Below are 13,536 nucleotides of genomic sequence, written 5' to 3' on the forward strand. Positions count from 1 at the left end.
AATGTGAAGAAATGCAGGATTCAATCCAGAAAAGACAAATGTCATAGTTGAGGCTATTTAATGATGGTACTGGCAACCCTTTAATTTTCTCTTTCCCTGTCACAAAGTGCTGTATTAGTACAAAACAATAATAAAGCTGTCTAGAAGTACATTCCTGATACTTTCCATACCACCTTCTGCTATTTCATAGCATATAAAATTGGAGCTATGTTGGGATGTTGGTAAGAGTAAAAAAATATTGATCTAGGTTATGTACTGTAATTTACAGAGGATTGAGAACTGAAAACATACATATCTTTCACCTAAAACCTGTTTTTGCAGTATTGCTGGAAGCCTGGTGTATTCTTACATCACTTTTACAGAAGAGCAAATGAACAAGCAGTCTGAAGCTAGCATCAAGATGGACATTAAAGGGAAAAGCTCTGTATGACAAAGGGGTTACTAAATGAAAGTAATTCATACTAGTCAGCAATGATTGCTGATAAATCATTAGACTATACTGTGTGAATGGAATAGTATGGGCACTTTGCACAATCTGAAGATTGCTGCCTTTTTAAAAATACAGGTATTTATAATTGACTATACATGAAATATACAGGTTTTTGGTTAACTCTAAACCTGTGAAAAATTTTTAAAAATTATCGCATCACACACTGAGAACACTGATAGACAAAACTTCTTATGGAGAGAATTTGTCCTAAACATTTCAGAACCAAGTGGGGCTATGAGCAGGCTTTTTTTTTCACCTGTTCAAAAAGATGGATTGTCCTTGTAGATCCATCAGATTTCAGCAGAATGCAATTCACAGTAAGGTTAACGTTGGCTTATTGCAAAAATTGTTAATATAGGGCGCACCTAATTTCAAATGACATCAGTGGTCCCTTTGCACACTTAAAAATCTGAGCATTGTTTGTTATCTTCATTGGTATTTAAGTATACTTTCAAGTTACCAGAGAAGTCGCCCAATAGAAATTCCTGCCAAGGAGCTTATAATCTTAGGTCCATTGTTTTAACAAGGGTCTGAGTAACAGTCTTATGGAGTAATGCGAAATGCAAACTATAGCATGTCCTGCTACTAGGATTTTACTTGATTAGGCTTGCACATTTTTTGTCAGAAGTTCCTCTTTCTGCTTAAATGGATAAACTAGTTGTCTCCCTTGGAAAATAAGTGTTTGTTACAGGCACCTTTCTTGAAATGTCCTCTTTGAAACTGTCAATTACAGAAATGTACTCAGCTGTCTTTTACTTGCAAATTTTGTTCATTAAACACTGTAAAGACCCCCCCCCCCCCAATTACTGGAAAAATAACATCAAGAAGACAAAAGCAATGACTACTGAGGAATTACACAATTATAAAGTTGACAATGAGGAAATTGAAATTGTACAAGATTTTATATTCCTCAATCATCAACCAAAAGGGAGACCGCAACGAAAGATTGAGACTTGGAAGAGCAGCTGTGAGGGAGCTAAATAAGATCCTTAAAGATGTCTCTCTGGGAACCAAGACCAAGATAATCCAAACTATGGTATTCCTTATTGCTATGTATGTATATGAAAGTTGGACAGTGAAGAAAGCTGACAATCACACACACGCGCGCGTTCTGTAAAATGCATTCACTTTGACCATTCCCCATTCTGGTACCTGATGATGTGGCAGCACTTCACTGTGCTTATTACTTTGAGAAATGGAGACTGGTTGATCCCAGTAGCTGCTGGCCTCTAAGACTAATGGTGACAGCCACTCCCCTGACCCATGTGCCTGAGCCACTTCAGTTACTCATTAAATTCCTTGCCATTCCTCCCCAGAAAACAGAGAGAAGTAAGGGAAAGAACCCTAGTTGCACTGTAATACGTATTTGTATTCAAAGCAGTTTGTCTTGGCAGTGCCTGTAACTGGAGAGCTTCCTTCAGCCATTGGCATAGCATTTCAGGTAGTGGTGCGAGAGGGACATTGAAGAACACAAACAGCTGTTTCCATTCACTGTTGACAATAGTGGCCTAGATAGACCAATGTGCTGACTCACTATAAACAGTTAAGGAAACAAAAGTATATGGCAGAAAACCTGTCCCAGTAATTCTGTGAATCTTGGCATTAAGGCCATGGTTCATGCAGTCACTTTCAATGTAAAAATGGAAGATTTGTATTCACTTACCGTGAAGCTTCTTTCTCCATGGTTTGGAATGGGTGAGTCGGAACTGATGGGAAGTAGCTCCTCCTCCTTAGCAGGGTCGGTCGAATCAAACGATCCTCTCTGGGAGGGCTCTTCCCCAGCGCGCCAGTTGTTTTCCAAGCCCTCGATACTCTGCCACCACCGAGATGTCCACTCTAGTTGTAACATTAACCTGGTAACATAACTACAACACATACAGAAAAAATAACCATCAACCAAACTGTTTTCCCCCCAACATAGGGTGGGTACATCTGACCCACTCCAGACCATGGAGAAAGAAGCTTCACGGTAAGTGAATACAAATCTTCCATTCTCCCATGGTCTGAAGTGGGTCAGTCGGAAATGATGGGATATAGTCTAGCAGTGTTCTAATGGGCGGGTGATCTATGTTTACATAACATGCTGTAGCACCCTCCTCCCGAACGCTGCCTCCATAGATGCCAGCTTGTCTACCTTATAATGCTTAACAAAGGTGTGTACAGATTTCCAGGTAGCTGCCCTACAGATTTGTTCTAAGGACGGAAACGCCCTATATGCTGCTGACGTGGCCGCCCCTCTCAATGAGTGGGCCATAATTCCCTCTGGAGGTGTCAAATGTCTAGACCTATATGCAAGGGAGATGCAGTCCCTAATCCATCTGCTTAGTGTAACTGTAGACACTTTCTCCCCCAAGGAACGTTTCCGGAAGGAAATGAACATGTTCTCTACCTTACGAAGGGGCCTAGTCCTATCTAAGTAGAAACTCAAAGCCTGTCTAACGTCTAATGTGTGCCAGACTCTTTCCTGTTCGTGTTTAGGATTGCTACAGAAGGAAGGGAGAATAATGTCCTCCCCCCTATGGAAGGCTGAATTGACCTTTGGGATGAATGCAGGATCTGGCCTAAGTACCACTTTATCATTGTGGAAAATGCACAACTCAGGGTTCACAGAGAGTGCCCCAATCTCCGAAACCCTCCTTGCTGAGGTGGTTCCCACTAAGAATATAGTTTTGAAAGTCAGTTCCTTAAGCGAGCAGGTCGCCATGGGTTCAAAAGGCGCCCTAGTGAGAGCAGTCAATACCACATTCAGGTTCCAAGTAGGGAATCTATGAATCTGCGGTGGATTAAGCAATGTAGTTCCACGGAGGAAACGCTTAATGTGAGGGTGTCTAGTCAGTGAAATTTCCTCCTTTGATCCCCTAACCGCAGAAATAGCTGCTGTCTGCCTCTTCAGTGTGCTGGCGCTCAGCCCCTTGTCCATTCCTTCCTGAAGGAAAAGTAGTATCTTGTGTACCGATGCTGACATTGGATCAATCACTCCCTTCTCACACCAAGTTCGAAATGTCTGCCATGTCCTGTTGTAGCTGTTATGTGTAGACCCCTTTCTAAAGGCCAACATCGTAACAATTGCACTGTCCGCGTATCCTAAGGATGACAGCTGCTTGCACTCAACCTCCAGACTGTTAGTTTCAGCAAGGCCGGTTCCGGGTGAAGTATTTTCCCCTGTGAGAGTAGGTCTGCCTGATCCGGTAGACTCTAAGGTTCCATTATCGACAGACTATTTCCTGAAACCACGCCCGTCGTGGCCAGAACGGAGCAATTAACACTACCTCCGCTTGTTGATGTATTATCCCTTGCAGCACTCTGTCCAGTATGCGTATCAGAGGGAACGCGTACAGGAGCCCGGGAGGCCAATTTTCGTGCAGTGCATCCGTCCCTAACGCCCCGTACTCCTTCCATCTGGTCATGAACCTTGGAAGTTGAGCGTTGTGTGTTGAGGCGAACAGGTCCACTTCCGGTACTCTGTACCTCTGACATACCTGTAGGAAAACCTCCCTGTTTAGGGTCCATTCCAACTGGTCCACCGTAGTCCTGCTCAGCCAGTCCGCTACAGTATTGTGGACGTCCGCGACATGTATTGCCTTTATGGACTTCAGATTTTGTTCCGCCCATAGCATAATCTCTGCCGCCTCCTTGTTCAGTGACCTGTATCTTGTCCCTCCCTGTCTGTTTACATCTGCCTTTGTTATCATATTGTCTGTTTGAATCAGTACATGTTTTCCTGCAATTATCTCTTGTAGCTTCCACAATCCGTTCTTGACCGCACGAAGTTCCAGCCAGTTTATGCTGTTTTGTCTCTCCTCTGCTGTCCTTGTTCCTTGGGTCATGTTTCCTCTTGTGTGCGCTCCCCATCCTAGCAGGCTCGCGTCTGTTGTCATCACGATCCTTTCGGGTTCTCTGAGAGGAACTCCTACTTCGAATCTTCCCGGTGATGTCCACCAGTTTAACTCCTGACTCACCGACTGTGTCAGTCCTATGCGTTTGTGTTCTTTGCGTGCTATAGTCCTCTGATACGGTCTGAGGAGCATCTAGAGTGATCTTGTGTGAAATCTGGACCAAGTCAGTGCATCCTGACAGGACACCATCATGCCCTGTAGCTTGGCTAGCTGCATCACCTCTGTCTTCTTTTGACTCTGAATCAGTCCTATCAGTGACACTATCCTGAGTTGCCTCTCCTTCGAAATGAATGCCCTGTCTCTGACCGTATCTATCGTCACTCCCAAATGGGCTATCCTTTGTGATGGTATGAGGCCGCTCTTTTCCCAGTTGATAATGAAGCCGTGCGCCTCTAGACAGTCCGTTGTTGTCTGAATCGCTTCCTCCCCTTCTGTGCGGGTGCGAGTCTTTATGAGGACATCGTCCAAGTAAGGATACAGCATGATTCCTTGCATCCTGAGAAACGCTATAAGGGTCACTAGAACTTTCGTGAATACCCGTGGAGACGATTTTAGTCCGAAGGGTAGAGCCCTGTACTGGTAGTGTTCTCCGTTGTACGCAAAGCGTAGGTACCATCTGTGAGATTCCCTGATGGGTATATGGAGATAAGCCTCTGATAGATCTATGGAGGCTAGGAAGTCGCCTTGTTGGATGGTCTCCAGAATAGATCTCAGAGTCTCCATCTTGAATTTGCGTGATTTTATAAACTGATTCAACCAACGTAGATCCAGTATTGCTCTGGTTTCCCCATTTTTCTTTGGTACAACGAAGAACACTGAATACACCCCTTTGTTCCAGTAAGGTGACACCACTGGTTCTATGGCTCTGATTGTCAACAGGTGTTGTATTGCTTTCTTTATCTGAAGATGCTTTGTCTCTAAGATGTTCTTTTTTACATGAACGACGCGATTCGGGGGTCTGTTTTGAAATTCCAGTGAGTAGCCCCTGGATACCGTTTCCAGCACCCATCTGTCCGAGATTGTCATCTTCCACTGGGTAGAGAATTCCAGAAGCCGACCCCCAATCATCGTCACCCTCCGTTGGGCATAGTCATGCTTGATGTACTTTCTTCTGTCCTTTGTTTTGACGGCCGGATTTTGCGGAATGCGAACAATCTATCATTCCTGCCTCTCGGCTGCCACCGGCTCTTATAAGGTCTGGAAGCCGGCTGTCGAAAGGGACGCTTGGAATCACGAAAGGAATGTTTATCTCTCGGTCTGGTCTCCTTCCTCTTAGATGGTAAGACCTTCTTCTTTTCCGTGTCCTCTACCAAGTATCTCTCAAGGGCTTCCCCGAACAGTCTGGCCCCCATGAACGGGATTGCTGCCACTTTGCTCCTCGCTGGAGGGGCCACATCCCAATTTCTCAGACATGTATTCCTTTGTGCTGCTACATTGAAACCCATCATCGCCCTGGAGGACATTTGGAAGGAGTCCAATGTTGCATCTGCTGCAAAAGCCACTGCCAAGGCGATCTTCTTCACCTCGTTTTTTATTTCTTTAGGTACCTCACTGCCTGTAGCGGCCAGATTAGACGCCCAAGTAAAGGCTGCTCTAGCAAACAAGGATCTGTGGCAGATGCCTTAAGCGCTGCCGTTGAGGCTTCGAAATGTCTTCGTAGTGATTGCTCTGTTTTCTTATCCGATAAGTCCTTGGGCATTCCTTCCACATCCATGGGCAAAACTGAGGTAGTGGCCAGGCTGGTGACTGTGTCATCGACCACAGGTAATTTCAATTTCTTTGTGGCCTCGGGAGCCAAGGAATACAATTTGTTAAACACAGATTGGTAAATCTTAGGTTTAGAAAGATTTTCCCATTCAGCCTTTAAGATACTGTGGAAAGATGCTGGTAGAGGTACCCCCGACTGGGTATTTCCTGCCTTTGGGAGCACACTCTCTAAACCCTGGGGGAAAGCTGGATCAGATTCTTCCCTTCCTACAGAGGTTTGAGAAATTTCTAATGTTCTCAGCACTTTGGTTAGTAGTTTAGGAAAAACCTCCAGTGGGAAAAGCCTAGTCTGTATGGCTCCTTCACTTACCTCCTCTTCCTTAGAAAGTTCTCCCTCATCACTATCTGAGTGGGGATTAGATATCTCAGATTCTGACTGTAGTTCTTCAGATAGACTTGAGTCTCCCTCTAAGTATTTCTCTTGGATCCTAATCCTTTTGGCTGTAGAGAGAGACTCAGATGATCTGGGCTTTGGTCTCTTAGATGGTCTAGAGGCAGTGCCTCCCTTCTTTGATGTCTCTGAGCCTTTAATGGAGTCCTTAATTTCCTTGAAGCCATTCTGCATTTCCGTTCTGATCCAAGCTAGGAGATTCTCCTTAGCTTCTGGACCAGAGAGATCTAGCTGTTTGCATTCCTGGCCTCAATGTGCTGGGACCCGGGGAGGAACGATTAGATCCCGGGGAACTAGATAAATCTAGGCCTTCAGCAATCACCGCAGCTGTGCTGGGCCCTTCCATCCCCAGAGCGGTTGCTGTCCCGCCAAAATGCTTCCCTCACATAGAGGAGAAGGGGGGGAGCAAGAATGGGCACAGAAAGCAGAAACAACGAGGAAAGGGGAAGAAGAACAGTTCTGAGTTCACTCAGTTCCCTCCAAAAAGCCCTCCTGTTATTCAGAGTCGTCTTCCCTCCTTCCCGGTGACCCGCAGGGTCACTTACCGGGCTTCTGTGGCACAGGGAAGACTTCTCCCGTCGCCGCTTCTGCGTGCTTCGTTGGGAGCGTTACTTCTTGCAGCTGCAGTGAGCGTGCTTCCTTTGCTGCGTCTTTTGCCGCCCCCTGACGCTCAGCGTTCCGCAGCTGGCGTTTTTTTTCTTGTGCCCGCAGCACACACGCCGCCGCTGTATCTCCGCCTCGGCCGTTCCTCTCCCCCAGTTTGACTTCTCCCGCTGCGCTGCTCCGCTGCTGCAGCGCGAGCTGCACACCCCTTCTCCGCTTTTCCCGGTCATCCAACGGTCGCGCGGGGGGGGCACGTCGGGGTGGAGGGACAAGCCCTTCCTTTTCCCCAGGCCGACCAAGTCTTGACAAACGATGTCTTCTTTCTTTTCTTTTCTTTTGGGATCGTTGCTCAGAGAGCAACAGATTCGACTACCTGCAGAAGCAGGGCCGGCAAAAACTGGCGCGCTGGGGAAGAGCCCTCCCAGAGGGGATCGTTTGATTCGACTGACCCTGCTAAGAAGGAGGAGCTACTTCCCATCAGTTCTGACTGACCCACTTCAGACCATGGGAGAATTGTATTACATTGAAGCTTCACAATGCATTGTAAACTTGCCAACAGTTTTTCAGCCATAGATTCAGAAGAAACAATCTTTAGTAAAGTTTGCAGTACAAAATTTAGATTTACTCTGTTGGAAAATACAATCTAGAGCTGCTATAGCATAGCGGTTAGAGTTACAAATCAGTATTCTGCTGGTTCAAATCCACTCCTGCCATGAGCTCAGTAGGAGGCCTTTCAGCCCTGTCACCTCAGCTGTATTGTGGAGATTAATAATAATACTGACTTTGTTCACCCCTCTGAGTGGGGCACTCATCTGCCTAGAGGAGCAGTATATAAGTGCAGTTATTATTATATTAAAATTAGGAGCTGGTTGCAAGGCTGCAATCCTAAATGCATACGATATTTGCATTAAAATCAATGGGCAGGAAGGCAACACACAAATTCTGTAAATAAGTGAGGTTTGCTTTCACCTAAATGAATTTAGGGCTAGTGTTACATGACTAGCTACAGATCCAAGCATGTCTCACAAACAAACATGCAACACACCAGCCATTGTATTGCAGAACTGCTATTTATTTCAAGTGTTCATAGCTTTCTCTTGGGGTATATGCAGTTTAGTTTTTTTGGCTTGTCCATAACCAATGTACCTGTTACCTGACAAAGTTTAATATCTTGATTCTACTACTACTACTATGGTCAATTGAAATCTGATCAAGGAAGTTGCAGGAGTATTGTTAATAAGAAACCTGGTTTTCTTACATAGACTGTACTGAAGAGCCTGTCTTTCATTCCCCTCCTCCTCTATTTTTTACTCTTCCACTCATGATACGTATGAATTATATTTTTGTAACACACAGGTAGTGCCTGTTAAAAGCAAGACTCAAGCCGCCATGTGTGAGATTATGTACCACAGTTACTTGTCAGTTGCTGGTCCATCTCTTTTCCTGTATTGCTAGAGTCCTGCCAAAAACAAGTCCACAAAAATTGTTTATGCAAATAACTTTTATGTAGATGTGTTTATATGCACAGTCTCTTCACAGTATCTGGGGTCCTTCTGAATTGAGTGCATACACACATATACTTCAAATTGTTTTGGTAAATCTGCTGTACTGAGGCAGTTGCTCTCAGGGTATTTTTTAAAATGCTTTTTTTTATCTGCTGCATAGATTTACTGTCACATAAATAATTCTGAATTCGGTAGGTATACACATTTTTAGTGCCAAGTTCCAGAATGTATTGTATACACTGGGAAGGTGAACAAATTACTGTTTTTTTTTTCTATGCTATTAATTGCCCTTTAAATATTTTCCTATATAGAACGCATTTACAAAAACAAGCATTCTAGCAGCAAAGGTCAACTTTTTCAAAAAAAAAAATTGTTCTGTAGGCTTTATATATAAATTGTAAGTCAGATGGCACCAATGGAGTTTTATGTGTACATGTATTTTTGTACTTGCTTCAAATAAATTTTCAAAGAATTTGTCATTTCATTTTTTAAAAAATCACCATGCATGTAGAGTGGAGTAGGGCTCTTGCAGAAGATTTCAGCTACTGGAAGGGACAGTTCTTCCCTACTTCTGCAGACCTCTGACAGTTCACCTCAACCAAGTGATGAATTCCACTGATTCCAGATTGGGTTGTGGAGGACCTAAATATGTTGAAGACCACTCTGTTGAAGCATTAGTTGATACTGGAGTAAAAGTCTAAGCTGTGGCTACACTTAGAACAGTGTCCCCTCCTATGCTCTGCCATATGCCACATAGGTGGTAAAGCTGTCTAGTATATGCTCCCTTTTACTTCAAATAAATACCTCTTTGGCAACACAAACCTTTTGGGAACCAGAGCTCATTATTATTACAATGTATTCTAACAAGTTTGTAATTAAACATCTGTTTATTTGCTAGAGTTTCTGTGTTACCTGAGAACAGTATTTCGTGTAGAGTCACGTTAAGATTAATCCTAAATATTGTCCAAATATTCTCTATATAAGCATCAGTGATACAGGAGTCAAGAAACACGTTCCACTCTTAAAATATTCAACAATTGTATTTATATAAGCATATGTTTAAAAAAATACTTTAATAAGCTTTTCCAGAATTGCAGACAGGGAGCTAGGGAAGAGTCACAGGGATTACCAACAGTGCAAAAGTACTATGTGAAAAATTTATAAAAACTAATTTGCAAATTTTAAAACTTCGTTCAAAATATCACTTTCAACCATTTATAAAGCCCAACAGTTAGACCTGTTGAATTGAAGGTTTGAACCAGACTGCACACAATGCACTTCATGGATCAGGACATACTGTCCAGTTGGACACAACAGTGCTTAAAAATATACAAGTACTGTACACAAGCTGCACTGACATTCAATCCAATTTGGAAACAAGTGGAAGTTTTTAATTTGTTCCAAACTGTATTGAAAGTTTCTTGAACAGGTTACTATATTACTAGACTTTTAAATAGTACTACTAGTGCAATGTCTTATCAAGTTATAGTGGCCGCATTTTTAAAGAACATAAAATATTGTATATAAACACCTGCATAAAGAAAATGCACATTACAATTAAATACTTAAAGAACAGCTGAGCATTACATATTGATTACGGAATGTCAGGACTTTTCTTAGGCATACCTTTAAAGGTAAGGTTAAAGATCCAAGTAAAATTTCTGAACATGTACACAGTGCTATATTTTACTTATAAGCCTGAGAACAATATACGTAAAAACTTTCCTATGGACTGTTTTGCAGTCATCTCCAACTTGCAAAATATATAGATAATTAACAGAAAAATAGGTTGCAAAGATTTCTAAAAGCATTGCACTGCCTTGCTCTGAAACATTTTCTGAAGACAATTGTTGATACAAGGCTATTGAAAACTTTGGATTCCCATACTAATAAAACTGGAATTTGTCAACCATGGAGCTCCCTAAAGCAGTGGGATTTACAAGAGTAAGAATTTAATCTATACATCTGCAAATGACACTTAACTGAAATACGCTGCTATTAAGCTGTGGACATAATAAATATAAGCCCTGTATTGTGAATTTACAGAATTCACCCATAACATTTCATGGAAACGGGGGCTAAATTAATCTTTAAATAATTCCAGTGATGTCTACAATGAAATTATATCAGATGACCTTAAAAAAGCTATTTGGGATTCATAATCAAGGACCAAATATGCTGAATGACTAAATATTTTGCCAAGTCCATCATAATAATTAGACCAACTTGAAACAGAGTGGCCAGAACTTTTAAAGCAAACCCTGGGACAGCTAGATTACTTAAAGTATTTGATTCAACACAAAAGCAATATTCTTATTAGTCGCTTTACATGGCTGTATGAAGCTATCAGGGAACTGTTGCTGTAAACCTCCATCATGGAGGATATGCCGAAGCACATTTTCAAATTTTTCTAACAAATTCCTTTTAAAAAACTGAACATATTACCAGTCCTTATACTACTGCAGATTCGTGTGTGTGTGTGTGTGTGTGTGTGTGTGCGCGCATTCACATATGAAATAATGACTATTCACAAGACTATTCTGTTTCCCAAGAAGCAGCATGAATCCCAGTAAATTTCCTTGGATACTAGTTCAAGCGCTGGCTACAAACTGTGCATTTGTTCCTTATCAAGGCAGTCAGAACCATTTGACCAATTTCCTAAATTTACTGTGCTCACTGAAATGTAAAAATAATAATGTGATGTTTGAATTTGGCTAACAAGATTTAGCCACATTAAAGCATTTAGCTGATTTTAAGGTTCTGTTATCATAAAAAATAAATTTGGATTTTTTTAAAAAGCAAGAACACTTGTGCAATCAAAGCATCATGCCTAACTCTAAAACTCCAAGTCATTTATCCCAAGAGACGTTTTCAGTATTCCTAACTGGGTGTTAATTTTAAATATTTAACATTTTTACTGCTTTCTGAAACATGATTTGATTACTTTTAATAAAAAAGCTTTAGCAAAATAAAATGAAGCTGACAGACTCTTCTGAAGATCTCATAAAAGTTTACCATACTGTACAAGTCATGAAAATTACACTCTTGTTTTTAGAAATGACACCTCAATCATGATGTAAGTATGTAAAAATCTTTCAAAGGCTACAAAGAATCTGGAAAAATACGGAATGTATTTTTATATCCAGATAAGAATATGAAAAGACATCACTGATGTCAACAATTTTACATATACAAACCTGACTTGGTTTATTTTTAAATATTTCTATATATATATAAAAATAGTTTTTCATACACAACTTTCAGGATTTACAGGTATTCCTTAATCATCTGACAGCTTCTCTTCCTGTGGACAGGAAAAAAAATCTCTACAGCTACTTGCTTCAGCTTTATGAATTGTTACCTTTTCATACATGATCTTAAAAATCTCAAACAATATTTGAATAGTTTAGTGCTTTGAAGGCGATCTACAGAGAACACCATGTATATCAGATGTTTCCTTCACAAGACTAAGCAGAAAGCTCTGTTCAACAGAGCATTCTCCAATTCACTGCATCTGCACTACAAGATTTTAAAAAAGCATACTGTAACTTCATTCCACCAGAATTCAGAAGCAATGAAAATGTATTCAAAATTTCAACAGGATTAACATAAGAGAATTTGAATCAGTAAGGTAACCTATGAAACCTGAAAATTTCAGACACCCAAGAAATTACTCAAAGAAATAAAACCAAACACTCAGTCATCCACAGTCTCCTGTTCTTCAAACTTTCCATGAGCCCCTGGTTCTTGGAAAATTTCTGAGGATCCTGGACTCTCCTTTCCATTACTGCTGACTCTTCTCCTTTTCCCAGGCCTTTCATTTTTTCCCTCAAAATCATTTTCATTCCTTGTATTTGAAAGAGCAAGTTTTGAATGATTGGAAATATCTTCCATTTCATAACCATTTGTATCAAAATCCCCAAGTGGCATTTTTTTGCCAGTTGTTGGTCCATTCATGTGCAATCCTTCAATTTTCACTTCTTCTTTACTGCATAATTCACCAGGTCCATTAGTAGATATACCTGTATTAGAAAAAACAACAAAAAAGTAACATGAATAGTCAAATCAGTGTATTTTTACAGGAAAATTCTAACAGTACATAGCTTATACAAAGATTTGGCTTGGATGATTCCCCTCCCTCTGCTTTGCTCCCTGAAAAAACTTCTGAAGGTCAGGTAAGGGGACCCTTAAGGATAGCATGAGGTGTGATGTGTGTGGTTGCAGAGGAAAGGGGGAAGCAGGGGAATACCACCCCTAGCTCTTGCACAAATGGAATAGTTTATTTTTCTATTTATATGCCCTTTTTCAATACAAAGATGTCTGTCAAGTAGCTTACAAGATCATGGCAAAACCCACCAAAATTAATATATATTCACTAACTTAAACAGATATGAGACACAAAATTAGCCAACAGCAAGATAAAACCACATAGAAGTCCAATAAACTACTCCCTATATAACTCCCAACCAACTAGCCAAGTGTTTGTTGGAAAATAAAGGTGTTTACTACCCTCCTAAATACAAGCATTCCTTTTCAAAACCTCAGAAGTATTGAGTTTACCCTATTATGTGTTGCCAGTCATCTAAATTTGAAAGGCAAAGCACATGCAACTGAGCCTCATCCAATGAGCTCAGTTTCTGGCGAGGCACACATCAGAAAAGGTGCTCCTTAAGATGCAAACTGTTGATCAAACTGGAACAAACCAGGCGTACCAGTAAGCTCCAGAAAATACTAAGGCACCTGCATTTTGGACTAATTGAAGTTTGAGAACTCTTCAAGGGCAACTCCATGTAGATACATTATAATATAATCTAGGCTGGAGGTCTTTAGGGTCTATGAAATTGCAATTAGGTCAGATTTCTCCAAAAAGGGCCACACGTGGTG

The 13,536-nt window shown here is 41.4% G+C and overlaps 2 protein-coding genes across 5 annotated transcripts in view; one reads left to right on the forward strand and one right to left on the reverse strand.

The window, feature by feature from the left end:
• The window catches only part of SLC35D1 (solute carrier family 35 member D1), a 28,036-nt gene extending 18,912 nt beyond the window's left edge, over positions 1-9,124 (forward strand). For both annotated transcript variants that reach the window (XM_054979778.1, XM_054979779.1), the window contains one exon: positions 322-9,124. In XM_054979778.1, the coding sequence (XP_054835753.1) occupies positions 322-374 (53 nt within the window). In that variant the 3' untranslated portion in view covers positions 375-9,124. The remainder of the gene's footprint in view (positions 1-321) is intronic.
• A 549-nt stretch (positions 9,125-9,673) lies between these two features.
• The window catches only part of MIER1 (MIER1 transcriptional regulator), a 37,427-nt gene continuing 33,564 nt past the window's right edge, over positions 9,674-13,536 (reverse strand). For all 3 annotated transcript variants that reach the window (XM_054980749.1, XM_054980747.1, XM_054980746.1), the window contains one exon: positions 9,674-12,674. In XM_054980749.1, coding sequence (XP_054836724.1) covers positions 12,349-12,674 — 326 coding nt within the window. In that variant the 3' untranslated portion in view covers positions 9,674-12,348. The remainder of the gene's footprint in view (positions 12,675-13,536) is intronic.

The sequence above is a fragment of the Eublepharis macularius genome, chromosome 5 (genome assembly GCF_028583425.1).
Source record: "Eublepharis macularius isolate TG4126 chromosome 5, MPM_Emac_v1.0, whole genome shotgun sequence".
NCBI lineage: Eukaryota > Metazoa > Chordata > Lepidosauria > Squamata > Eublepharidae > Eublepharis > Eublepharis macularius.